This window comes from Acomys minous (genome assembly GCF_964271855.1).
Source record: "Acomys minous genome assembly, chromosome: 9".
NCBI lineage: Eukaryota > Metazoa > Chordata > Mammalia > Rodentia > Muridae > Acomys > Acomys minous.
This window is the reverse complement of record NC_140490.1, coordinates 96,469,300-96,494,442: the sequence shown is the minus strand read 5'-3', so window position 1 is coordinate 96,494,442 and position 25,143 is coordinate 96,469,300. Positions and strand designations below refer to the sequence as shown.

General features: G+C 44.9%; 2 protein-coding genes across 5 annotated transcripts in view; one reads left to right on the top strand and one right to left on the bottom strand.

Annotated features, from left to right (window-relative positions):
* The first annotated feature begins 894 nt into the window (after positions 1 to 894).
* On the top strand, positions 895 to 7,067 carry SNRPF (small nuclear ribonucleoprotein polypeptide F). The gene is made up of 4 exons (XM_084794115.1): positions 895 to 1,048; positions 2,558 to 2,683; positions 6,360 to 6,424; positions 6,933 to 7,067. The coding sequence occupies exons 1-4, from the start codon at positions 1,046 to 1,048 to the stop codon at positions 6,997 to 6,999; spliced, it is 261 nt and encodes an 86-aa protein (XP_084650241.1). The 5' UTR covers positions 895 to 1,045; the 3' UTR covers positions 7,000 to 7,067.
* Positions 7,068 to 7,207: 140 nt separating this feature from the next.
* The window catches only part of CCDC38 (coiled-coil domain containing 38), a 44,230-nt gene continuing 26,294 nt past the window's right edge, over positions 7,208 to 25,143 (bottom strand). For 2 of the 4 annotated variants that reach the window (XM_084794110.1, XM_084794111.1), the window contains 7 exons: positions 22,300 to 22,372; positions 18,952 to 19,103; positions 16,044 to 16,179; positions 11,684 to 11,869; positions 10,724 to 10,929; positions 8,701 to 8,794; positions 7,208 to 8,074 (listed from right to left, as the gene is read on the bottom strand). In XM_084794110.1, coding sequence (XP_084650236.1) covers positions 7,961 to 8,074; positions 8,701 to 8,794; positions 10,724 to 10,929; positions 11,684 to 11,869; positions 16,044 to 16,179; positions 18,952 to 19,103; positions 22,300 to 22,372 — 961 coding nt within the window. In that variant the 3' untranslated portion in view covers positions 7,208 to 7,960. The remainder of the gene's footprint in view (positions 8,075 to 8,700; positions 8,795 to 10,723; positions 10,930 to 11,683; positions 11,870 to 16,043; positions 16,180 to 18,951; positions 19,104 to 22,299; positions 22,373 to 25,143) is intronic. The other 2 variants (XM_084794112.1, XM_084794113.1) reach the window with 1 other exon arrangement.

The window sequence follows — 25,143 nt, the reverse complement described above, 5'->3', positions numbered from 1 at the left end:
TATACCCTGGAACTGAAGTTTGTCAAGGGTGTGAATCACCATTGTGGGTATGAGAATTGAACCCAGGTCCTCTGCAAGAAGCGCCAACACTCCGGCACGTGTCAGCCTAATTTAATAATGTAAATGACAATCTTGAGGTCTAGGCTAATCTCAAATCTTTAGTTACTTGGGAAATTCATGCAAAGCAATTTTCAGCTTCACACAGGGTTAGGTCTCCCGATAAAGAAAAATATACTTAAAAAACAAACAAACATGGATTTCATATCTCAATTGAACCGATGCCTGAAATATTGAGATTATGGGGAAATTAAATGGGGTTCTGATCGCTATCTTTCCATCAGAGAGACTGACCCATGGCAGCATCAATAATCCCCACATGTTTATTTACAAACACATATAAAAGAACCGCCTCTGTACTCTGGGTCTGGGAATGCTTCGACACCAGTACGACAGAGGCCACACTATACAGTATCCCAGACTCAGCTTTTGTACAGATCCACTCGGGTGCCTTTCACTTACACTCACGGAGTCTTGCTTCCTTTATAACCCGGCAAGTGGGCCTTCTAGAGTAAAGCACACTCGCCTGTTGAGGACCGTGCCAGTGGCTCTCCTCAAGCGCTGGATCTGTGGGAGGATGAGCAGGGACCCTCAAAAGCCGAACTCGTACCCTCAGCCAAAGGGTAGACTAAACCTGCATTAGCTGAAGAAACCGCATCCGCTCTGCTGGGAACTTAGCATCCCCCGGGCGGCTGGCTAAGCAGCTACGGTCGCCCGCGGCTACGCGTCGTAGTTGGACACAAAAGCGCGCCTTGCCTCCGGTTGCCAGGAGACGGCCCCGCCGTCTCCTCCAATCAGCAAAGCGAGTCTTTGGCCCCAATCATCGAAGCCGAGAGAACGAGGCGGAAGGTGAAAGGTTACGCCGCCTTTTGGCGGCCATTTCTCCCAGCGTTGGGCCGTTCCGGTTAGCGGCTACTGCTCCAGTCACGAGGGGCCGGCAGCGGCGGGGTCGGCGGCTAGTGGGGTGCAGCGCTCGCGGGTGTTCGCGATGGTAAGGAGGCTGAGCACTGCGGGGCGAGAGGACGAGCGGCCTCGCGGGGCCCGCGGCCCGCAGCGCCTTCCATCCATCCGCACGAGGCGCCGCGCGGCCGGTCGCTCGTCCCTGCTGCTCGCGGTTCCCGAGGCCCCGCGGCGCGCGCCCTGGATCCTTTCCCCCTCCCCGAGATCTCCTGCTGCCTTTTCCCGGTCCGTTTGACCCGGAGCCTGAGATGTAGCCTTGTTTGGGGACCACAGGGCAGGAATAAACTGAAGCGATTTTTTTACTTTCTACTTAGCACACCCCAGCAGCGCGCCTTTCGCCCCTTGATATTGACCATCCTAGCTCATTGTCCTCGGGAACAGAAAGCCCAGGCTACCCCTCCATTCATTTACTGCTGTTCTTGGGCGCCAAGACGATGGGCTGCAAAGTACTAATGCAGACCCTGCATTTTCTCGGGTGTGGCAGGTAGGCAACCGTAACAGAAATAAGCAGTTACAAGTAGTGGTGATGGCTCAGCAGGAAGCTGACAGGATGCCCTGAGAGGCGCGTTGGTAAGTTACAGGTCTGCGGAGGAGCGCCCTTTTCTGGAAGGTGGCGTCTAAGCAGAAATCTTAAGTGACGGAGCCGGTGGAAGAGTATTTCACGCATGAGCTCTAAGCAGAACGTAGGTTGGACTAGTTGGGATTGACCAGAATTAACGAGAAAAAGTGGGTTTGAAATAAAGACTGGGACCTCGCTCGCAACGGCCACTCAGAAGTTTTGAGTCTGCGTCAAGTGCAGCTAGAGAGCATTGGAGCGTAACACTTTAAAAATTAGTAGTTGTTTTGTTGATGATAAATTATAAGACAGTGTAAATAGGCTACCCATTTAGATGCTTGTGTCCTCCAAAATTCTTTGGAATGATGTGTGAAGGGAGGAAATTCCTTATGCAGAATAAACTCAGATATGATTGCGTTAGGAGGCACTACTCAAGATAAATTTAAAAAAAGGGGGGGGGGGGGGGAGACCCAGCCCTGCCTCCCACAGTGAAAGCCTGCCAAATGTGATCTGCCCTCAGCATCTTAGTGCAGCTTTGCATTTGGCACTTTCACTGACAGTACTGAATTGTTTCTTAGGTCTGCAGAGATCACCTGGTACCTTTCCCTTTATTTGTAGAGCTTGGATAGTGAATGGTGATGTGGCTCTTCAGGGTTTTTGTTGTCTCTGCATTGGGTGGAATATGGCCAGCGACCTAAGCATACTAGGCCGGTGTTCCGCCATTGTGCTACACACCTGTGCCCACCCCCACCTGGCGTTGGGCATTTGGTATTTAATTGCAGGATTAGCGTTTTGCTTCAGTGAGCTGAATATGAAATTGACTCTGGATATTTAAAGTTCTCTGACACTCCAACAAATTATAACGTAACAGTGAGTCAGAGGTTGCCCTAACTGGGTGCCATACAGTCTTGGTGTTTTGGTAGCTGGTGGTAAAAGCCGAGCTAAGCAAGAGTTACTAAATGCTGCTTTTGTGTTTTTGTACAGAGTTTACCCCTCAATCCCAAGCCTTTCCTCAATGGGTTGACAGGAAAGCCAGTGATGGTAAAACTCAAGTGGGGAATGGAGTACAAGGGCTACCTGGTCTCTGTGGACGGCTACATGAACATGCAGGTGAGCTAAAGGGTTCCCAGGCTGCCACGCTGTGTCTCGGTTGTGTCGCCTTACTCCACAAAGGCTTACTGTGACTAGTAAGAGCTCACAGTTAAATTGGCAAACAGAAAGAGTCCAGGGAGGATGTTGAAATTTGATGTACTAAAACCCCACATTTCGCCAGAACTGAGTCATTGACTGTACTGTGGCAGCCACAGAAAAAAAGAGCTTTGGCATTTGGTTTCTAATCCCACCAAGGAAAACTAGTGTATTACAAAAAGCCGAACTTTCCAGCGCTTGATTCTTCAAAGACTTTTTCAAGGGAACACTGTAGATTGCTTTAATGATTTTTAAGGACGCATCATGAAAGCGTTGTTTCATAGATCAGAGGGACTGACAGCTGACTGCTGTGCCTCTTGGCTTCTGTAACTGATTCAGCCAGTCCTTCTCTTTGCAATAAAGGATGTCCTAAAATGTGTCTGCTTGGGCATTTAGCTCTGTAATGCAGCGGCGTTCGTACATTCACAGGGCTCTGGCTATCACCGTTACTCATTTCCACAGTGTTTTCACCATTCACAACTGGAACTCTGCCCATAGAAAAGTTCCCCATGACCTGCCTCCTCCAATCCAGTCACGCTCATTCGTAAGAGTGGCCAGCCTCTCTGAGTCTGCCGATTCTCAGCACCTCATGGAAATGGGATGCGTTACAGATTCAGCTAACTTCAGGTCAGGACCACTCAAGAGACATTATCTGTGCTCAAGATAATAGTCTTTTTGTTATCCCCGCTGAACTGGGTATGAGTAATTTAGAAATGATGTGAAGGACGTCAGGTTATATGGAAACACACAGCTATTTAATAAAGAGCTCGAACATCCTTCACTCTCTGAGAGACCCTAGAACCACCCCCCCCACCGGTGAATACAGGTATTTTGTCCCTTTGTCTCGTTTGATTATGCCGTCAGGATTCATTGGTGTTACAAATTATAGACAGTGTAAATTGGCTACCCATTTAGATGCGTATGTCTCCAAAATGCTGTGGGATGATGTATGAGTAGATTTTATTGCTTTTTAGGACTGTATAATAACCTACTCATTTTTAATTCTATTTTTAATTTCTTTTGTTTATGGGTGTCTTGCCAGCAATTATGTCTGTGTACCTTGTATGTACCTGTTGCCTAAGAAGTCAGAAAAGGGGGAAATAAATAAATAAATAAATAAATAAATAAATAAATAAATGTCAGAAAAGGGCATTGGACATGCTGGAACTGGAGTTACAGATATTGTGGGCCACCATGTAGGTTCTAGGAATCAAACCCAGGTCCTCCGGAAGAAAACCAAGTGCTCTTGACCTCTGAGCCAACTCTCCAGCCCCAAACAAGCATTTTTTTTTCCAAGTCTGATTTTAATCCTTTGGAGTATACACACAGGAGTGAGATTAATGGTTCATTGTTTTTTAGTAGCTGCCATATTGTTTTACTTAGCAGCTATATGGTTTGAATTCTCTCAGGTGGTACACAAGGGTTCCAGTTTGTTCACGCCTGCACTGACACTTGTTTTCTGTGAGGTTCCTCTTTTTTATGTATAAAATACTATTCTCTTGAATCTGAAGTCAAGTCTCTTTGGTTTGCATTTCCCCAATGACACTGAGCAACTTTTCATATGTTTATTAGCCATGTGCTTATCATCTTTAGAGAAATGTGTATGCAGATCTGTTACTTATTTTTATTTTTATTTGTAGTTTTTGAGACAAGGTCTCATAAAGTAGCCTTGGCTAGCCTGAAACTTGCTATGTAGACCAGGCTGGCCTTGGACTCAGAGATCTGCCTGCCTCTGCCTCCCAAGTGTTGTAATTAAAGGCATGCGCCATCATGTCTAGTGGCTTTGCCTGTTTTTAGTTGTGTGTGTGTGTGTGTGTGTGTGTGTGTGTGTGTGTGTTGTGGTTTAGTTGTAGTTTCTGCCTGGGTTTTAAAGGTTACAGTGGTTAGGTCAACCAGAAATTCAGCTAACGAGAATACTGAGGGTTTTGGTCTGGAAAATTCTTTATAAAGTGTAGAAAAATCTGAAAAGTAAAAATATTGTGGAATTAGTGGTGAACGTTCAATTTTTTGAACACCACAGAATGTATGATTTAAAAGTTAATTTTATTTCATCCCCAGCACCATGCAATCTGTGTAGTGATAAAAGCCTATGATTCCATCACACGGTGATAGAGTAGGACAATCAGAAATGATATATTATCCTCAACTACATGGGGAGTTGGAAGCCAGCCTAGAATAACATTTTTTTTCCTGTTGGGGAAAAAAAAAAAACACCTAATATTTGTTCCAGTAAGTGTAGCTTCCCTGAGTTACAAAATGTATCTCTGAGTGAGCCCAGTTCCTGAGTTGCTTCAGTCAGTCAAAAGAGGGACGGCTCAGAGGGTAAGAGCACTGACTGCACGCCAGAGGTCCTGAGTTCAATTCCCAGCAATCACATGGTGGCTCTCAACCATCTATAATGTGATCTGATGCCCCCTTCTGGCCTGCAGGCCTACATGAAGGCAGAGCACTGTATACATAATAATAAATAAATCTTTTTTAAATGTATTGTTTGTTTGGTGCTGTGATTATAACAGCAAAACAAAGTCTATATCCTTGAGCTTGTTCCAGTGGTGGGAGATGGTAATGTAACATGGGTAGTTAGGGATGATACACAGTATGACAGCATAGCAGAGACAAGGTGATAAGTGTGCAGTACTGAACAGGGAGACTGTGAGCATCTAGGGGAAGTGGCTCTGCTGGAAGGAACAGCAGATGCACAGCTTCTGTCCGCAGGGGTGAATTTGGTATGCTTACAGTACAGCAGAAGGCCAAAGTCGGAGGTTTGGAGTGGCAGTCATTGAAGGCCTTTGCAGCAGGAGGGCTTTGAGTTTGAGGTACAATAGGAAGCTTTGGGCATTATTGTACATAACTTAGAAGCCAGTTGAGTGTTAGGGGACATGCCAAATAGTTGCTTATGCTGGGCAGACCTTTAAACCCAGCACTCAGGAGGCAGGCCAGCCTGGCTTACAGAGTGAGTTCCAGGACAGCCAGGGCTACGCAGAGAAACCCTATCTCAAAAAAGCCTCCCACCCCCCACCCCCCAAAAAAACCAAGAATGGTAGCTAAACATTTTAAATTTAAAATTAGAGTTTGCCAAAGTAATCCTAAACATCATTCTTTTTCCCCCTGTTGAGTTCATAAAATTTTCAAAATCTTTTCTCTTTGGCTTGGTTGTTGGCTAGTATATTTTAGTCATAGCTTTTGCAAGCCCATTTGAATAACAATATAATTCATAATGTTTTGCTCTGAGAAAAGTTAATGTCTGATTCTTTGCAACTGAATTTTCAGAAAATTTGAAAACTATGACTCATATTGGAGCTTTCTTCTGAGACACTTTGATATCGGGTAAAAATAACATCTAGAAGGCATAACAACTTTGAAGCAAGCTTTATTATACATTAGTTCTATACTCATGGATGTAGTAAGGAATATATGAAGTCCAAAGATACAAGAGTAATAGAAAGCTAATCTAGTTACAATTTACGGACACAGTTTGAGTTGTTGCTGTAGAGTGGTCTCAGTCAGTGTGCTCTCACCAGGAGTGGGTATGCTGCGCTGCTTTCTTCCTGTGTCGCTATACTGATATCTTCTTTTTTTTTTTTTTTTTTATCTAAAGCTTGCGAATACAGAAGAATACATAGATGGGGCATTGTCTGGACATCTGGGTGAAGTTCTGATAAGGTAACAAGTGCATTTGTGTGTGAGCAGTTACTGGTTAATAGAAATATCTGCAGACATGAATTAGTCCTTTAGTTTGGGGGAGTTACTTTTTTAAAGAAAGCAAACCATTTAGCAATACTCTACAACTAGACTTCAGAAACCTTGAAATTACTAAAGTTGTTAGAAGGTTTCTGTTCATCCTCAGGGTTTTCCACTGTTGATAATATGTAACCTGTTTCAGTGTCCTGGTTTCAGGAGCTTAGATTTGAATTTTAGTTGAGTCCAGCTGCTAAGGCTTTCTGTGGTACTCATTTTCTAGTATGAGCAACCACTTATGTACTAAGTCATAGAAATGTTGTTGTGATGACGGTGGTAAAAATGTGTGTGGTGTGCGTATAAACACCGCTGTCTAACACGGGCAGAAGAGTGGCTAGCTGTAAGGTATGACCCAGTCTGAAGGGGAGTGGTGATGAATTGTGCGAGCATGCTCTGAGTGAAGCACCAAAATGGACATGTTTTCTGTTTACAGGTGTAATAATGTCCTTTATATCAGAGGCGTTGAAGAGGAGGAGGAAGACGGGGAAATGAGAGAATAGCATCTTTGGGGGGATTTTTTTTATATATATGTATTTCTATACAATAAAGATTTTTTTTTTCAACTTGACTTGTGAACTATTTATATGCAGACATATGCAAAGCACAAATGTTAAAACAATGGATGGATAATTCATAGAGCTGATGCTTTAAAGGCCACCCAGTTTCATTTAAGGTGACTTTTTGGTAAGCCCACTTCTGTTTTATCTAATTTTTTTCCTATAAAGGATGATTCCTATGCTTTAGAATTTTTTTGAAGGTGAGTTTCAGCCGTTATCATTGTATTAACTGAGACCTTTTAAAAGCAGCTGTGTCATATAAGGTTTTCAAACCACTTTTAACATGCATAAAGTTAAACATTTTCTTAGTATTAATATATAGTATTAACAAGTTATTTCTATTATCAGTGTAGACTAAATAATGTACATATTGTAGCTAAGTCAGAACATTAAGATTGAAGTAATTATGGAGATAGAGCTTAGTACAAATTGATATTTAGGCTGGAAGTGTACAGTTTTCAGAGCTTAAGGTGAAATAGAATCAGTCTTGTGATGGTTCTGAGACCATAGTCTACTGCCTTGTACGTTTTAACCCTGTCCAGCTGTTTTAAGAATATACAGTTTTTGGAATGTATATTCAAATCCCCGAACTTCCTTAATGCTCTAGAAAGTACAGTTACAGCTTTACTCTTTGAGGGACGCCATTCTACTGTGAGTCGCACTTTAGCAATAAATGGACTGTGGTATGTGTCTCCAACAGGGACAAGTTAGATTCAATGTTGCTTATCTCATGGACAATGCTAATGGGTTAGGGAGAGCTTTAGCCCAAGAAAGCAGTTGCTGTTCCTACTCCTATAAGCTTTGGGATAAAGTTCTGCCTTCCCGGAATTTGTTAGGACAAGGTTGCATCACCGAGAGCCACATCCACATAAAACATTGTCTAATAGTGTCTTCATGCTCCTGTTCAACTAAAAAAATAGTCTTCCTCCTGTGATTTTGTTCTCTGCTCACTGACTAAAAGTAGCTCCTGCTTGCCTGCAGACGGGGGTTTTGAGCGGTGGGTAAGTCGTCTTCCCAGCTGAAACAGGAAAAACAAAAATCATTTCCTTTAGCATAACTTTTCTACTGAAGTACGTATAATGTCAATATTAACCTGAATTTGTACATGAACTAAGTTTTTTTTAAAGATTTATTTATTATATATAAAATGTTCTGCCTGCATGTGTGCCCACCCGCCAGAATAGGGCACCAGATCTCGTTATAGATGGTTATGAGCCACCATTTGTTTGCTGGGGGTTGAACTCAAGACTTTTGGAAGAATAGCCAGTGCTCTTAACCTGCTGAGCCATCTCTCCAGCCCTGAACTAAATGTTTTAAAATAGTAAATACAGTTGCAGGGGCTTGGCAGGGTTCCTCCATAGTCACAACCTGATGAGCCAGGTTTGAGAAGACCATTTTAGACATGGGTGTTTTTGTTGGATCTTGGAAATGTTTGCATGAGGGGCTTAAGGACTTGTGATTCATGCCTCTCCCTTCCCTGCATGGTGTTCTCCCTTTGCTTTCTGCTTTCAGCTACAGGTGGGTTTTTGTAACTCAGGTATACAGATGTGGGCAGTACCATATTCTGTTGATGGGGAGACATGACCTTTCTGGCTGGACAGTTCTGTGGGACTGAACAGGGACCTATGGTGGCAGAACACAAACCTTCTTCTTGGGTTGTGCAACAGCTCTTTCCAGAGCAGCTTTTAGCCGCTCCTCCTGGTATCTTTGCTTTTCTTTTACTTTCTCTTCACGCAGCCTGTAGAGGGTGAGCAGGAACATGCTGATTAGAAATACTATAACTCATAAGAAGTAAAACATCTACATTATTTTTTGGTAATAAACTGTCCAAGTATAAGAGTCTCATAATGGCCAGGCGGTGGTGGCACACGCCTTTAATCCCAGCACTCAGGAGGCGGAGGCAGGTGGATATCCTGAGTTTGAGGCCAGCCTGGTCTACAGAGTGAGTTCCAGGACAGCCAGGAGCTACACAGAGAAACCCTGTCTCAAAAGACAAAAACAAAAATCCGTAACAATGGCTTTTGAATATCCAGGCAGTGACATTTAATTTAGTGCCTCTTCCCTCTCTCCATCCCACTGAAGCACTTTCTATGCCACAGCCGCGTTAGCTCCTGGCCTCCTCAACCAACCTGCCTTTAAAGTTTCTTTACCCTAGTGTGTTACCATACACTGCTCAGAGCGGAATGATGCTTTCAATTTAATGCCATTTGTCTTGTCTATCAGTGTGAGCCTTGGTTCTGACAAGGCAGTGAGTGATGGTTCTTAAGGACCTGGGTAACAGTATCCCAGTGTAAGGTTTTTCAGGGAATGGTGGTGTTTACTGATCCCTTTTTGTGCAGAATTGGGTGTTTAGGTACCTCTAAACCAGTGGTTCTCTACCTGTGGGTCAAGGCCCCCTTTAGGGTCCAATGACTCTTTGATGTGGGTCACAGATATCCCGAATCGTATCACATATTTACATTATACTTCATAACTAGCAAAATTACAGTTATGAAGCAATGAAAATAATTTCATGGTTGGGGTCACCACAACATGAACTGTATTAAAGGCTCTGAGCATTAGGAAGGCTGAGCGCCACTGCTGTAAACCACAGGAGAAAGTTTTTTTGAACACTGGAACTGGATGCATATTACTGCTGAAAATAAGTTGTAATTGTACTGTCTGCTGCTATAACAAATCTGAGGTCACCTGGAAGGAGTTGTCCTTTGTTTAGATTAAATCTGCTTTATGTTCTGTAAGATCTGTCTGAGTCACCTTCACTTCTACATGAGGGATATCCTCCGTGCATCAGAAATGTAACAGTATACATTGATTATTTGGTACCCCAACCCTATGAAGTAATTGACATAGCTTCTGTCTCTCTTTTTTTTTTTTTTTTTTTTTAACATAATGAAATAGACTAGACAGGTGCTCCCTCCTCCTCTAGGTTACAGTAGTTACAGCTAAAAGGCCAGGCAGGCTGACGTCACACCCACACCAGGACCATGGTGCTTATCTGCCTCAGTGTTTTCCTTTGCTTGAATAGGAACACCATTCCACTTAGCAGCATTGCCTCCATGTCATGTGATGGTAACAACCACAGTACAGTGATAATTGTTCCAAGCAAAATGCCTATAAAAATCTTTATTTTAAACTTGTAGAAGTCTGGAAGGGTGAGGTTTCAAGGATAACAGTCATGTAAGGCTGTCTGTGGGAATAAATGAGTGGGGGTGTGAGCGCCAGCTAAGTGTTGGCGGTGGGGCAGGGCCCTCAGTGTAGCTCTGAATGATGAGCCATTCATCTTCCATAGACTGAGTTGCCCTGTGGCCTTCTAATGATAGAACCTTTGCTGCTTGCACTACAGTTCCTGCATGTGATAGCCCTTGAGACATGTTCATATGAGTGAGCCCCCTCTCCTGTCCCCCCACCGCCATCCTAATTAGGCCAGTTGTCCCTGGTAACCTCTATTTGCCCAGCTCCTATGGTTCACAGTGCTCATTACCTGTAGTCAGAATAACACACTTATTTCCTACAAATATTCCCTCTGGGGGACAGGGATGAGTTTGAGCCCCCCTGCACCCCCACACTGCAGTGTTTGCCATACAGAGAGACTGCTAACAGTGGGGTGGGGTTCATGCAGAATAAAGCACTTAAGATATCCACTAGGGAGAGGGGACGGTCACAGTACTTTTGCCGTCGCTCCTTTTGTTTGATCCTTTCGATTGCTTCCACGTTTTCTTTGGGAATAGATTCGATGAGGTCGCTCAGCTCCACCAGGCGAGACTCAACTTTGATCAGTTTCTGAACGGCATTCAGGCTGCCAACCTCAGCGTCTCCGATGCAGAATCTGTATACTTGATTAATCTTTCTACTGAGTGATTCTATCAGTTTTTCCTGAGCTCAAGAAGAAAGAGCAGAAAACAGTCTGTCACTATATGGCGGCTTGCAAAATTCCGTTCTACTGAGTTACAACGCAAAGTCCTTTAATCATCATTATGATTATTTAGTGCTGGGGATAGAACCCAGGGCCTAATGCATGGTGAGCAAATGTTCTACCATGGAGCGACACCCCCAGCTCCCTAAATGCTTCTTTAAAAGACAGATTGGTGAGAACAGGTAGCAGGGGATGTTTGTGTTGTGATTTATAGTCAGATAATATTATTACAGTGACACCTTGGATTGTGTTAAAAATATATACAGCATATACAGGTATGTGTATAAGAGTAATTACAAGACACTATCTTTTGGCTCAAGTGTTTTGTGGACCAGATTCCTTAAATGTTCCAAGTGCAGATAAAATGCACATTTCAAATCACTTTGTACCACCAGTGGTATAATGTGTTCCTCCCCCATTTGTTATTATTGCAATACACTCACTCCAAGTCTATAATGCCGCATGATAGCTTTTTGCACATGCACCCAGTGCCCTCCTGGACTACCGTGCATACCTAAAACAGTACACACTTAATAAATGTTTGCTGAATAAATGAATGCATTCTTCCAGAGAAATGTGTACAAGCAAGCAGATGGCTAGGCTGACTAAGTAGAGCCTTTCAGGAGTTTAGTTTTAAGGCTTCTCCATGGGGAAGCCACTGCTGTAAAGTCTAGTCTAGAGAGCAAGTAGGCCAAAGCCCGCCGATCCCTGTACCTCGCCACTGCGCTGTTTTACTTGCTGTTGCAGTCTCTTGAGCTGGTAGACAACATAGGTCGGGACATGTAAAGACTCATCCTTTATCTCCATTGTCTGGGTGATATTCATCAAGAGGAGCTCAATAAACTTCTCAGCAAAGTAAACCGACTTCCATGTAGGTTCCTGCCTCAGGGTTTCCTTCCTCTGCTCAAGAAGATGAGAATGAGCATAAAGTCAAGAAAAACACACCCAAGGCCGATGTGACTCCCACCAACTGGGGAGACCCATCCTGGAACCACTAACGCCTCACAGATCCACCATCGCTTAAAGCCAAGGTCTGCGACTTCCGGCAGCCTGTTGCTCCCGTCTCTTTAACAAATGTTCCAACAATCCTGTTTATTACAAAGCTCCTGGCTTCTCACTTTCTAAATACTTACTCTATTTCCATTTATATTAAAAGGCCAGTCTTTTTTTTTTCTTCAAGAAAACTTAAGAGAAATACCATAAATTGTATTTGCCATTGAAGTCTTACTCCCTAACCTATTTATAGTCCCACACATTTCTTCTTCGAAACCTTGGAGACAGCTACAGGGCAGAAAAATATAAAATGCGGAAGTACCCCACCAAGAGGGGGGGGCAGGGGCAACACACTGCATATATTTAAAACAATGAATCTTGCTAGAGGATGTAGTTCATGTTGATGGCAGTCCTAGCACATACGCTGATGAAAGTGGGTCAACCTGGGCTAGGCCAGCTGGGTTATAGAATGGAATCCTATCTTGAAAGGAGAAAAATGATCTTGCTCTAATCTACATCAGATTTCAAGTATTTAATGATAAGAAAATGACCATTTTGATGGAAGTTTCTGAAAGAGGAAACAAAAGCTTGGGATGGACAGATGGACACTTTAGATGGTGCTTTCTGTTTGTCTTTTAAGTTTCCCTCATCAGAAAAGATAGGGAACTACACGACGAGAACAGATTAAGAACTAAGAGAAGGAAATGAAAAGATGGCTTATTGTGACTATGAGATTGAGCCCCTGGTCCAGGGCAGCTACAGGGCGAAGCAATCTAGGCCGAGGCCAACTAGAGACAAGAAAGATGTGCAACCTGGGTCCTTTAAACTGCCAGTAGAGGGCGGGCTCAGGCCAGAGTGCTTTGGAGGTGAGGTGCTACCCAGATTGGCAGCTCTGGCAGCAGGCTGTGTTTACCAGGGTCACTGGGCAGGAAGACAGATCCAAGACTGGGTACCGGGATAACACAGGGTGCCTGTCAACAGTGAACGGGACCTGAGAGGAGCAGAGCAGTATTTCAGACTAGAGGGCTGTCGGGATGTCATCAGGTGTTCTTCCCAAGGAGTCTGAACTTCCGATCTGTGTCTCTTTCTGTGGTATACTGAGTATACACTTCTCAGCTGATCGTCATGAGCTCCTCCCATGTGCGCGGGCGCACAGAAAGCCAGAAATGATCACATCCAGCAAACTGAACAATGGGCCGGCAAACATTCCATCCAACGAACCACTGCTACTGAAAACTACATGGATGAACCCCACAAACATGACGAGAGGGAAAAAGCAGACACGGGGCATAATTCTGTCTCTCTAAAGTTCGAAAAAGCAACGCTAATTGATGGCAAGAAGTCAGAACCATGATCATCTTTGAGGAGTGGGGAGCTTGGGATGGGGTTCTTGTAGGAGTTCACTTATTCCCTCATCTGTGGCCTGCAGGGGCCTGTGTTCACTTGAAGATTCCTCAAGAGGTACACCTCAAATTCTCATGTTTCTCACGTTTTGTTATTCTAGAGTTTAATTGTTTACTTTGAAAATACCGAATTGGGAAAATTTTAAGGAATAGAATACTTTTATAACTGTGAAGGTTTTAAAGAATAAAAATACTCATAGGTTTGAGGTCCCTAATTACTTATGGATACCAAAACTAAGTGCTACATAATTCTCAATACATCTGGGGGGCGGGGTGGCTTAAAAATTAGGAATGGATGTTTATTCATAAAGGATTATGTTTTATAGATTTTAAGATTTGAGAAAATAGAGTTGAGGAAACAGGAAAATAAAGAATACTTTTTTGTGGGTTTGGAGCAGGTGCAAATTAATTGGTTTAGTACAGTGTTTCTTAACCTGTGGGTCACACCCTTTCGCAGGGTCGTATGTCAAATATCCTACACATCAGATCTTCATTACATTTCATACAGCAGCAAAATTACAGTTATAAAGTAGCAACAAAATAATTTTATGCTTGGGGATCACCACAACATAAAGAACTGTATTATAGGGACTCAGCATTAGGAAGGTGAGAACCACTGACTTAGTGCTTGTCTAGCATGTGTGTGAGGCACCCCGGAACTGTATGTAGCTGCGTATGGTGGCATACGCTGTAATCCCAGCCTCAAAGGGGAGGTGTAGGGGGAAAAGCCAAGGCCATCCTCAGCGACTTGGTGAGTATGAAGCCAGCTTTGGATAATGAGATCATGACTCAAACAACAAAACACCCGAACACCATCACCAAAAAAGCTTCTAACTTTCAGGGGGTTTTGTTTTGTTTTGTCTTGTTTTGTTTTTCTCCCTCCTTCTGTACCCCGTACTTTATATTTTTGGAAGACCATGATTACTAACCCCATGCTCCAGAGTATGCCTGCAAATTATGCATGAACACCAAACTTATACTTGTGACTAATATTTTATGGATAATCTTAAGGAATTTTCAAGCCAATTCTATGTTCTTTCACAAACTAGATTCTCCATTCTTTTGGTTGACTCAATGTCTTAAAAAATATTGAAGGTGCCTTTTTATTTTTATTTATTTATTTATTTATTTTGGTCAGTTGCCCTAACCTGAAATTAAAGGGATTTGATTGCATTGTGGATACCATTTGACCTCACAGGTAATTTATCATATTTTACAGGGTAGTCAGCTTCAGAATGATTTAAGAGTTGAAGGCTAGAAACAACCCGGATAAACAAAGTGCAGTGCATAGGGTGGAATATATTCAGCCTTTAAAAGGGCAAAGTTCTGATACATGCTACATCGTGGATGAATTCCAAGAACATGCTCTGAGACACAAGCTAGACATGAAAGGACGCATAGTGCACATATCCACTTACATGAGATACCAAAACAAGTCAAACTCAGAGAGACAAGAAGCAGATGTTGGTTGGGGTGAAGGGATGGAAAGGTCAGTTTGTGTCTAATGGGTAAACAGCTTTTCTTGTACAAGATGAAAGGCATCCTAGAAATCGGTTGCCAAACAGTGTGAATGTCTTTAACAACACCAAACTGTACCCTCAAAAAATGGTGACAGTATTAAATGTTGGTGTTTAAGTGATGGTGGAAAGAAACGTTTTGAAAATAGACCATGGTAACAGTTAGGGTACATGAATGTACTTAATGCAGACTCGGGATGGTTAAAGGGTTAGTTTTATTTGTATTGTAGCACAGTAGAAAAAAGAAATGGTTGATTAAAAACAAAAAATGAAGAACTGAACTGTTAGAGTCAACACTCTCTGCCATTGCTGCCAAGCCAGCATGCTGTCAAACCTTCGGACACGCGTGTGCCTGGCAGCTGTTAACAGCTTTTGTTTTTAGTGATCCTGCCCATATGTACGTAGGCAAAGATGGTCGCCTGTTTTCTAATGCAGACCGTTCCCCAAAGCTACCTCTGTCTAAAAGTCAAGTTCACGGCTGTCAATGTGACCTTAGCCCCAATGTAGCAGCTTTGGATTCTTACTTCACTTGAGCTTTTTTCCAAGAAACCAGTGGTTGTTGAGAGTTCCGTGTGGGCCTGAAAACTAACCCCATCATTCATTCAACAAACATTTATTGAGCACTGACACTGTGGGGACACTGAGGTGAGCTCGCTAACAGCAGGTGAGGGTAGACCTTGTGTGGAAGGGTTTGCATCCAGCTGGGGGAGATGAACTTGTCAATTAATAGGGTATTAGGATGTGTCACAGGTGCTGAGAAACGAGCCAATCTATTTAGGACCAAAGAAATTGACATATGGTCTAGGCTCGGTGCTTGGGCAAATGTTCCATTCAATGTTAAGTGTGTGGGTTCACTGCGTCTTCTGTTACTGACTGGTTATTTGAATTGCCACCAAAATCATCAAAGGCAGTGAACTGCTACACACAAACACAGACTGACAAAGGCAGTTTGAAATAACCAGATCATTTGACCTGAACCCGCAATGTCACGTGAGTGGCTCCTGTCTAGGAAATTGACTCTTATGTGTGTTAACAAAATAATTCCAGGCTCCTTTTCCACCCCATCGCCTGTTTGTGGCTTGCCTTGTCAAGTGCTCAGCACACAGAGAGGCCAGATTATTACCAGGAGACAAAACAAATGACCACAGGCCAAGGGTGTACCTGAGCATCCAAATTGAATTCTCCGAAACTGAAGAGGCGGGACCGCAGCTCCAGCTCTGCTGCCTTCTCCTCCTCTCGTTCACAGTTCTGCCTGAGCATCTGCTTGTGGTCCATCAGGAACTCGATGTTGTTGTTTCTATTGCAAAAGAGGGAGGGGACCCTTTTCTGTAACTCGAGGTTGAGGGACTCGGCCACTCGGCCTCTTGCTGGACACATGTCAGCAGCTGGCACCCAGCAGCCACGTAAGGAGTCAGTGTGTGATGGCATGGCCAAAGCATACATGACTCTGTGTGTGTGTGTGTGTGTGTGTGTGTGTGTGTGTGTGTGTGTGTGTGAGAGAGAGGGGGAGAAAGGAGAAAGAATATGCAAGCAGGAGCCTGTCCTTGCTCATGGCCTCATGGAGGTCAAGAGGACAGCCTCAGGTGCTGTCTCACTTTCCACCTTGTGTGAGCCAGGCCTTCTTCCTTCTTCCAAAACATTTGTTTGTTTGTTTGTTTGTTTGTTTTAGCGCGGGGGGGGGGGGAGGAATGCCATGGTTTATGTGAAAGTCAAAGACAACTTGGAGGACTTGCCTCTCTGCTCCTACTGTAAGGAGTCAAGTGATTGAACACATCTTGGCGGGCAGCACCTTTACCCACTGAAGCGCCTCAGTGGCCCAGGGTTTTTGTTGTTCACCGAAGCAAATGCCAGGCTGTCTGGCCTGCAACCTTCTGGACGGTCTCTTGTCTCGGCCTCCCATGAGGAGCACTGGGATTACAGATGTGCACTACTGTGCCTGGCTTTACTGGGATTGCAGATGTGCACTACTGTGCCTGGCTTTACTGGGATTACAGATGTGCACTACTGTGCCTGGCTTTACTGGGATTACAGATGTGCACTACTGTGCCTGGCTTTACTGGGATTGCAGATGTGCACTACTGTGCGTGGCTTTACTGGGATTGCAGATGTGCACTACTGTGCCTGGCTTTACTGGGATTGCAGATGTGCACTACTGTCCCTGGCTTTACTGGGATTGCAGATGTGCACTACTGTGCCTGGCTTTACTGGGATTGCAGATGTGCACTACTGTCCCTGGCTTTACTGGGATTACAGATGTGCACTACTGTGCCTGGCTTTACTGGGATTACAGATGTGCACTACTGTGCCTGGCTTTACTGGGATTACAGATGTGCACTACTGTGCCTGGCTTTACTGGGATTGCAGATGTGCACTACTGTGCCTGGCTTTACTGGGATTGCAGATGTGCACTACTGTGCCTGGCTTTACTGGGATTGCAGATGTGCACTACTGTGCCTGGCTTTACTGGGATTACAGATGTGCACTACTGTGCCTGGCTTTACTGGGATTGCAGATGTGCACTACTGTGCGTGGCTTTACTGGGATTGCAGATGTGCACTACTGTGCCTGGCTTTACTGGGATTGCAGATGTGCACTACTGTGCCTGGCTTTACTGGGATTACAGATGTGCACTACTGTGCCTGGCTTTACTGGGATTGCAGATGTGCACTACTGTGCCTGGCTTTACTGGGATTGCAGATGTGCACTACTGTGCCTGGCTTTACTGGGATTACAGATGTGCACTACTGTCCCTGGCTTTACTGGGATTGCAGATGTGCACTACTGTGCCTGGCTTTACTGGGATTGCAGATGTGCACTACTGTGCCTGGCTTTACTGGGATTACAGATGTGCATTACTGTGCCTGGCTTTACTGGGATTGCAGATGTGCACTACTGTGCCTGGCTTTACTGGGATTGCAGATGTGCACTACTGTGCCTGGCTTTACTGGGATTGCAGATGTGCACTACTGTGCCTGGCTTTACTGGGATTACAGATGTGCATTACTGTGCCTGGCTTTACTGGGATTACAGATGTGCACTACTGTGCGTGGCTTTACTGGGATTACAGATGTGCACTACTGTGCCTGGCTTTACTGGGATTGCAGATGTGCACTACTGTGCGTGGCTTTACTGGGATTGCAGATGTGCACTACTGTGCCTGGCTTTACTGGGATTGCAGATGTGCACTACTGTGCCTGGCTTTACTGGGATTACAGATGTGCACTACTGTGCCTGGCTTTACTGGGATTGCAGATGTGCACTACTGTGCCTGGCTTTACTGGGATTGCAGATGTGCACTACTGTGCCTGGCTTTACTGGGATTACAGATGTGCACTACTGTCCCTGGCTTTACTGGGATTGCAGATGTGCACTACTGTGCCTGGCTTTACTGGGATTGCAGATGTGCACTACTGTGCCTGGCTTTACTGGGATTACAGATGTGCATTACTGTGCCTGGCTTTACTGGGATTACAGATGTGCACTACTGTGCGTGGCTTTACTGGGATTGCAGATGTGCACTACTGTGCCTGGCTTTACTGGGATTGCAGATGTGCACTACTGTGCCTGGCATTACTGGGATTGCAGATGTGCACTACTTTTACTGGGATAGATGCACAGCTTTGCTCTCTGTGGTCTGAGGCTCTTTTCAAAACTGAAATATCTTAGGGCAGAGATGCACTAGGAGACAGATACATTATATCACTGCTGATAGATACATTATAAGAGGATATAGTATTAAACCACAGAAAGCCATTTTGCTGAGATTCACACCCAAGGAAACTGCATCTATTACCACCCGGTCTAGGTAGAGACAGCTGTCCTAGAGCCGATGAAGGCAATGGGCACCATTTCAGCTAGGAAAATACGTCAGCACATGACAGGAAGCAGGAAGAAAGCTAAACTCAAGCCAGTCTCTTCTGTACTAACGTCAGTTCTACCTTACATTTAGATGCCCATCATAGAAATCATTATTATTTATTAAAACCGCAGCCTAAGCCAGGGGAAGACGTCATGAGGGGTCGGGTGTGGTCTCTGCTTAGTAACCGGTGAGTAAGAGAAACGCACTCACATCTTATCCTGTATAAATTTCTCTCTTCTGTTGACGTCCTCGAGATTCTCATCCACATCTTGGGAGTACTGGACCAGCGTGAGGTTCTGCTCCTCCAGCTCCGTGAGGACCTGCAGTAACTCCTCGGGCTCCTTGAAATAGATCTCCGGCAGCTAATCAATCAACAGCGAAGACAAGTGTCTCTCTCTCACACACACACAAGGTCACTTGACTTGGGTGACTTGTCTAGATGCTAGAGGGAGGGAGCTGCCATGCGCATCAGCACTCCACATGTATGGCAAACTACTTTCAAGGAGGGACCATTTATTTTTGCTGTGTGACTATTGTAGATGTATGCTGGTGCGGTGCCCTGTGACAAGATCACATGGTGGAGGCATCTTCACTTCGCGGTAACCAAGAGGTAAAGAGGTAAAGAGCGTGGTGGTGCACGCCTTTAAGCCCAGCACTCGAGAGGCAGAGGCAGGTGGATCGCTGTGAGTTCAAGGCCAGCCTGGTCTACAAAGTGAGTGCAGGACAGCTAAGGATACACAGAGAAACCCTGTCTCAAAAAAACAAAAAAACAAAAACCAAAAAAACCCAAGAGGTAACGAAGAGCTTACCTTAATGACCTAACTTCCTCCTATCCCCCAAAACATCACATCTCCATAGGTGTCACAAGGTTGGCAGCGGTGTCCCAACCCTCCCCAGCAACAGTTGGGGACCACACTCACAACACAAATGTCTTGGGGGAAATGCTCTGAATCCATGCTACTGTTCTGAGTATGAGGGAGGCCGAATTGTAAGGGAGCCGCACCTGGTTCCCAGGGAGAGATGGCGAATGGGAAGAGATGGTTTGGGGTATGGGAAGGGATGGGGGGATAGTAAGGAGGAAAAGAAGGAGGAGAAAAAGGAGAAAGGCCATGTTAGAAGAGGAATGGAGGGCAGGAAAGGGGGGAAAAAAAGAAAGCTGAGAGGGAGAGATAGGAAAGTAATTGAGGTCATTTCCTCTCACTGCTAATTATTTTATATGTCCTGGCTTTCTAAGAATAAGCAATACTTTAAGCAAACATTTTCAAAGATGGCGTATATCAATACATGTGTTCATTAATAATTTCAGTAGCCAGGACACAGAAGCAATAAAAACATGCATAGGTGTGTGAGTAAAGGAAATACAGTACATATACACACAGTGGAGCTACTATTCAGCCTTAAGGAGAAACTCTCTCTTCCACAGTACATTTGTGTGGTTATTCACACGTGTGCACAGGCATGTGTGGTGTGCACATGCCACACTGTTGAGGAGTGGACATGGACCTGAGGACCTGAGACGTGGCTCCTCAGGCATTGCCCGCCATTCTTTGTGCCTTTGAGACAGAATCTTTTGCTGGCCTGAAACTCACAAAGTATGACCGGCTGACTGGCCAGCAAGCCACAGAGATCTGCCTGTCTCTGCTCCCCAGGTGTTAGGATTATAAGTACGCAGCACTAGGCCTCACCTTTTTTTTTTTTTTTTTAAAGTGGGTACTGGGACTGCTTAGAAGGAAAGCCTTTAATTAGGGCTGGCTTACAGTTCAGAAATGTAGTCTGTCATCATCACGGTGGGAAGCGTGACAGCATGCAGGCAGACGTGGTACTGGAGAGGGAGCTGAGAGTTCAAAGTCTTGACCCGAGGGCAGCATGGAGAGACTGACACACACTGGCCAGACTGGAGGGTATAAAACCTCAGAATCCTCCCCCAGGGATACACTTCCTCTAGCAAGGCCACACCCACTCCTACAAGGCCACGCCTCCTAATAGTGCCACTCCAAATGGGCCAAGCTTTCACACACCAGAGTCTATGGAGGCCATGTCTATTCAAAGCAGCACACAAGGCAAGTACAGTACCTATTTGCTCGCTCCCCAGCCCCGTTATGTTATAATCTAAATGATCGTTGAGGATCATTATGGTAAGTGAAAGAACCCAGTCACACAAAAAAGACCCAACAGTGTGCAATCCACTTATTTAAATGTTTAAATAGCTATTTAAATAGTCAGTCTCTGAGAAACAGGAAGTGGAACGATAGTTGCTAGGGCTGGAGGCTGGAGGACGGTTGTTGGATGAGCACAGCGCTTCAGGTTTGCAAGATGAAAATGATGTCGAATGTGCTACGCTAACAGGGTGTGTCTGGTCAACCCTGCTGCATTGTACACTGAACGTGTTAAGGTAGAAAATTGTCTGGGCACGGTTTTAAAAGCAGGATGATTAGGTAAGGTATTGCCTGTGTGTAATAACGGGTGGTGTTTGGTAGGGTTATTTCTTTTAAAAATTACTTCCAAGCCTCTGTGGTTGCCTTTAGACTGAGGTAAGAGCACAGTCAGTTTTGCAGCGATATCGGGGTCCTTTGCGAGAGGACTATCTGGGGTTCTGTGACCCAAGAAAAACGAAATGAAATCCTAGGCTGGCTCAGCAGCTAATGCGTTCTCTGTGCAAGGATGGGGCTCAGAGTGTGAAGGCTGGGTGAGTGTGGCAGCTGACCACAAGCCCTCCCAACCCTCCATAATCCCAGTGGCCAGGAGGCAGAGTTAGGGGGTTCCTAGAGCAAGCTGGCTAGCTGGGGAGCCAAAGTCAGTGAGCTTGAGATTCAGTAAATAAAGTAGAGTGCTATTAAGGCATGCCTATAATGTCAACTCTGGGCTCCACACGCACAGGCACACACACACACACACACACACACACACACACATACACACATACACACATACACACACATACACAAACACATACACACACATACACACACATATACACACATACACACACACACATACACACACACTAATTTTATAGTATGGCTATAGGTTATATATCTGCTCCAAATAGTTTCCTTTCTGTTTTGTTTGTTTGGGGGGTTTTGTTTCTTTTTGTTTTGAGATAGGGGCTCACTATGGACCTCAGGCTGGCCTGAAACTCACGATGTAGCTCAAGCTGGCCTTGAATTTTGTTATTGCTGTTGTTGTTGCCTTGTTTTATTGAGTCAGGTGTCTCCTGTAGGCTAGGCCGGCTTCCCGCTTGCGGTACATCTGAGCGTGACGTGGCGCCTCAGGCCTCCTGACTGCCTGCTCTGCCATACCCTGCTGTTTGGCCTGAAATCTGTGGCTCTCCTGCCCCACCCTCAAAAGGGCCGACATATTATCTTCTTACTATATGTTTAGTTTTTTTTTTTAATAGATAGCTTGATGACAGATACTGGTGCTAGACAGGATTGAAGAACAGTATCAAATCATATTTCCTTCAGGAAAACTTGTGATATGTTTGGAATAAGATAGTTCAGAAGAAGCTGATGACCATGTAGAACACAAACAAGTAGAGTCAAGAAACAATATGGTTACCAGATCATAGTCAAGTATCTCGTCCTCTAGAAAGTACTCCAAACTGTCCTCTGAGGCCATGCGTTCAGGCTGACTGTGAGAGAGAGAAAAGCAAAAAGAAAATCATTTCTGAGTCATTTTCTTTTCTTTTCTTTTGTTTATTTAAGTACTTTATTCAGATTGCATCTCAGTTGTTTATCCCCTCACTTGTATCTTCCTGTTCTCCCTCTCTCCCTCCTTCATCCTGTTCCCCTCCCCTAGGTCTGTGACAGAAGGGGATCTCGTCCCCCCACTATAAGATCACAGCCTATCAGGTCTCTTCCTGGTAGCCTGCTTCCTCTTCCTCTGAGTGTCACCAGGTCTCCCCACCAAGGGGAAGTGGTCAGATAGGGGGCACCAGAGTTCATGTCTGAGTCAGTCCCTGCTCTCCACACAGTTGTGGAGAATGTGCTGTCCACTGGCTAGATCTGGATAGGGGCTCTAGGTTTACTGCATGCATTGTCCTTGGCTGGTACCGTAGTTTGAGCTGACCCACCTGGGTCCAGATCCACCAGCCTTAATGGTCTTCTTGTATGTTTCTAGGATCCTCTGGATCCTTCTATTTCCGCAGTCTTCCTTACCTCTCTCACCTGGAGTCCCAATCTGAGTCATTTTCTGATCATGTGTTTCTCTTTGTTCCTAAATTGACTTTAGACCCTAACTATCACAGTTCTTTTTATTTATTTGTTTACTTTTTATTTATGTGTACAAGCGTTTTGTCTGCATGGATGTCAGTGTATCGTATGCATGCCTGGTATCCATGGAAGCCAGAAGAGGGGGTTGGATCCCCTGAGATTGGAGTTACAGGAAGTTGTGGGCCAACATATGGATGCTGGGAATCAAACCCAGGTCCCCATGCAAGGGCAGCCAGTGCTCTAACCACTGAGAAACCTCATCAGCCCCTATTGCAGAGTCTGCCTATTGTTATCATTTTAGGGGACTGCTCACCCACTATTCCACAGCTGTGCAAAAGAAAATAACATTCAATCCCAGACAGAGTCACACACATGCATTGAGACCACACAGAAGCACCAAGCCCTCCAGGGCGGATTTGGGGACGGGACATTGAAAAATTAACGTGCTTTCTCTAAAGAAATAGGACTGCCTAAGCCGTGTCTATTCTGTCAGTATCAAAGTAGATCAACACTAGCACTCACTCAAGACTGACCACAATGTTCTGAGTGCTTTTTCAGTTACCTGTCTCCTTAAGAGAAGATGTGGGGTTTTTTTTTAAAACAGTTTCTAAGCATTGGAAGAAATATCAACTAGGTGGATGATAAGATACAACCTTAAAGAGTAAGGGTGTTAGACTATGAGGTGGGTCAGCAGGTAAAGGCATTTGCCACTAAGCCTGATCATCTGAGCTCGAGCCTCCGAACCTACATCGTGGAAGGAGAGAACTGATTCGTGTCCTCCTATGACCTCCAAATGTGTGATGTGGTGCATGCACGCACGCAACACACACACACACACACACACACACACACACACACACACACGCACACACGCACACACACGCACACATGTACACACACCGGTGGGGGAGTAGGTTAAAAAGTAATGTATGTCTTAGAAATTGGTTCTGAAAAAAAATCCTTTATAAAAGCGAAATTGAAATTGATTAGACTTTTAATACATCAGAACTAAGGGGAGAGGGGGGTAGTTGCTGATAGAGGGCTGTCGTGGAGAGAAAAGGGAATAAGTAAGTACAGGGAGGGGAGGGAGGGGCACGTCTGTCAGAAGAGTGAGCATAAGGAATAGTTGATGAGGACTAGAGGCAGCTCAGCAGTCAAGAGCACTCACAGCTCTTTCAGAGGACCCGAGTTCGGCTCCCAGCACCCACGTCAGGCAGCTCACAACTGCCTGTAAGTCCAGCTTCAAGTGCTCCGATGCCTTCTTCTGGCCTCCATGGGCACTGAAGACACAGAGTGTGTGTACACACACACACACACACACACACACACAGCGGATCAAAGGCTGAGGCACTGCTAGCAGGACTGTAAAATGGTACAGACACTGTGGAAACAAACTGACACCGTTGCCCTGTCCACCCTTGCATTCTAGACATTCATTCGGAGAAATAAGAACAGTGTGCTGCATGAGGAGCTAAAGAGATGGCTCAGTGGTTAGGGCGCCCACGCTTTTGCAGAGCACCCACATAGTAGCTCACAACTGTCTCTAACTCCAGTTCCAGGGGAGACCCAGTGCCTTCTTCTAGCCTTGGGGAGCAGGGCATGCACATGGGGGCAAATACATGAATGCAGGCCAAACACCCGTATGTGTAAAAAACATGTTTTTTTCGAGACCAGGTTTCTCTGTGTAGCCTTGGCTGTCCTGGACTCACTTTGTAGACCAGGCTGGCCTCGAACTCACAGAGATCCACCTGCCTCTGCCTCCCGAGTTCTGGGATTAGTAAAAAAAAAATTTTAACTGAACAAATATACTTGCAGTGGCTTTATTCATTATTTCCCCAAACTAGAAACCAGGTGGACACTTTTCGGTAGGTGACCATTCAAGTACACAACGTGCAGCCCACAGGGGACTTCACTGCTCAACAAGAGACCCAGCTGCTCCTGGTCTAACACTGTTGGATCTCCTGGGAATTATTTTTAGAATCTGGATTACATGCTGCATGATTTTTACTTGAATCACATTCTTGAAATGACAAAATCGGAGAAACGGACAGAGTGGCCGCTGCCAGGGGGAAAGGGAAGTGGGCGTGGCTATAGAAGGACATAAAGGATCCAGTGGTGACATTTTGCACTTGATTGGGCCTAGGTTGAGATCCTGGCTGTGGCATTGCACTATGGTTTGGCATGGGATTCC

Excerpts from the sequence above, each read along its gene's own strand:
- SNRPF (XM_084794115.1), top strand. Across the intron at positions 2,684-6,359 it reads ACGGCTACATGAACATGCAG|CTTGCGAATACAGAAGAATA; the intron begins GTGAGCTAAAGG and ends TTTTATCTAAAG. Across the intron at positions 6,425-6,932 it reads CTGGGTGAAGTTCTGATAAG|GTGTAATAATGTCCTTTATA; the intron begins GTAACAAGTGCA and ends TTCTGTTTACAG.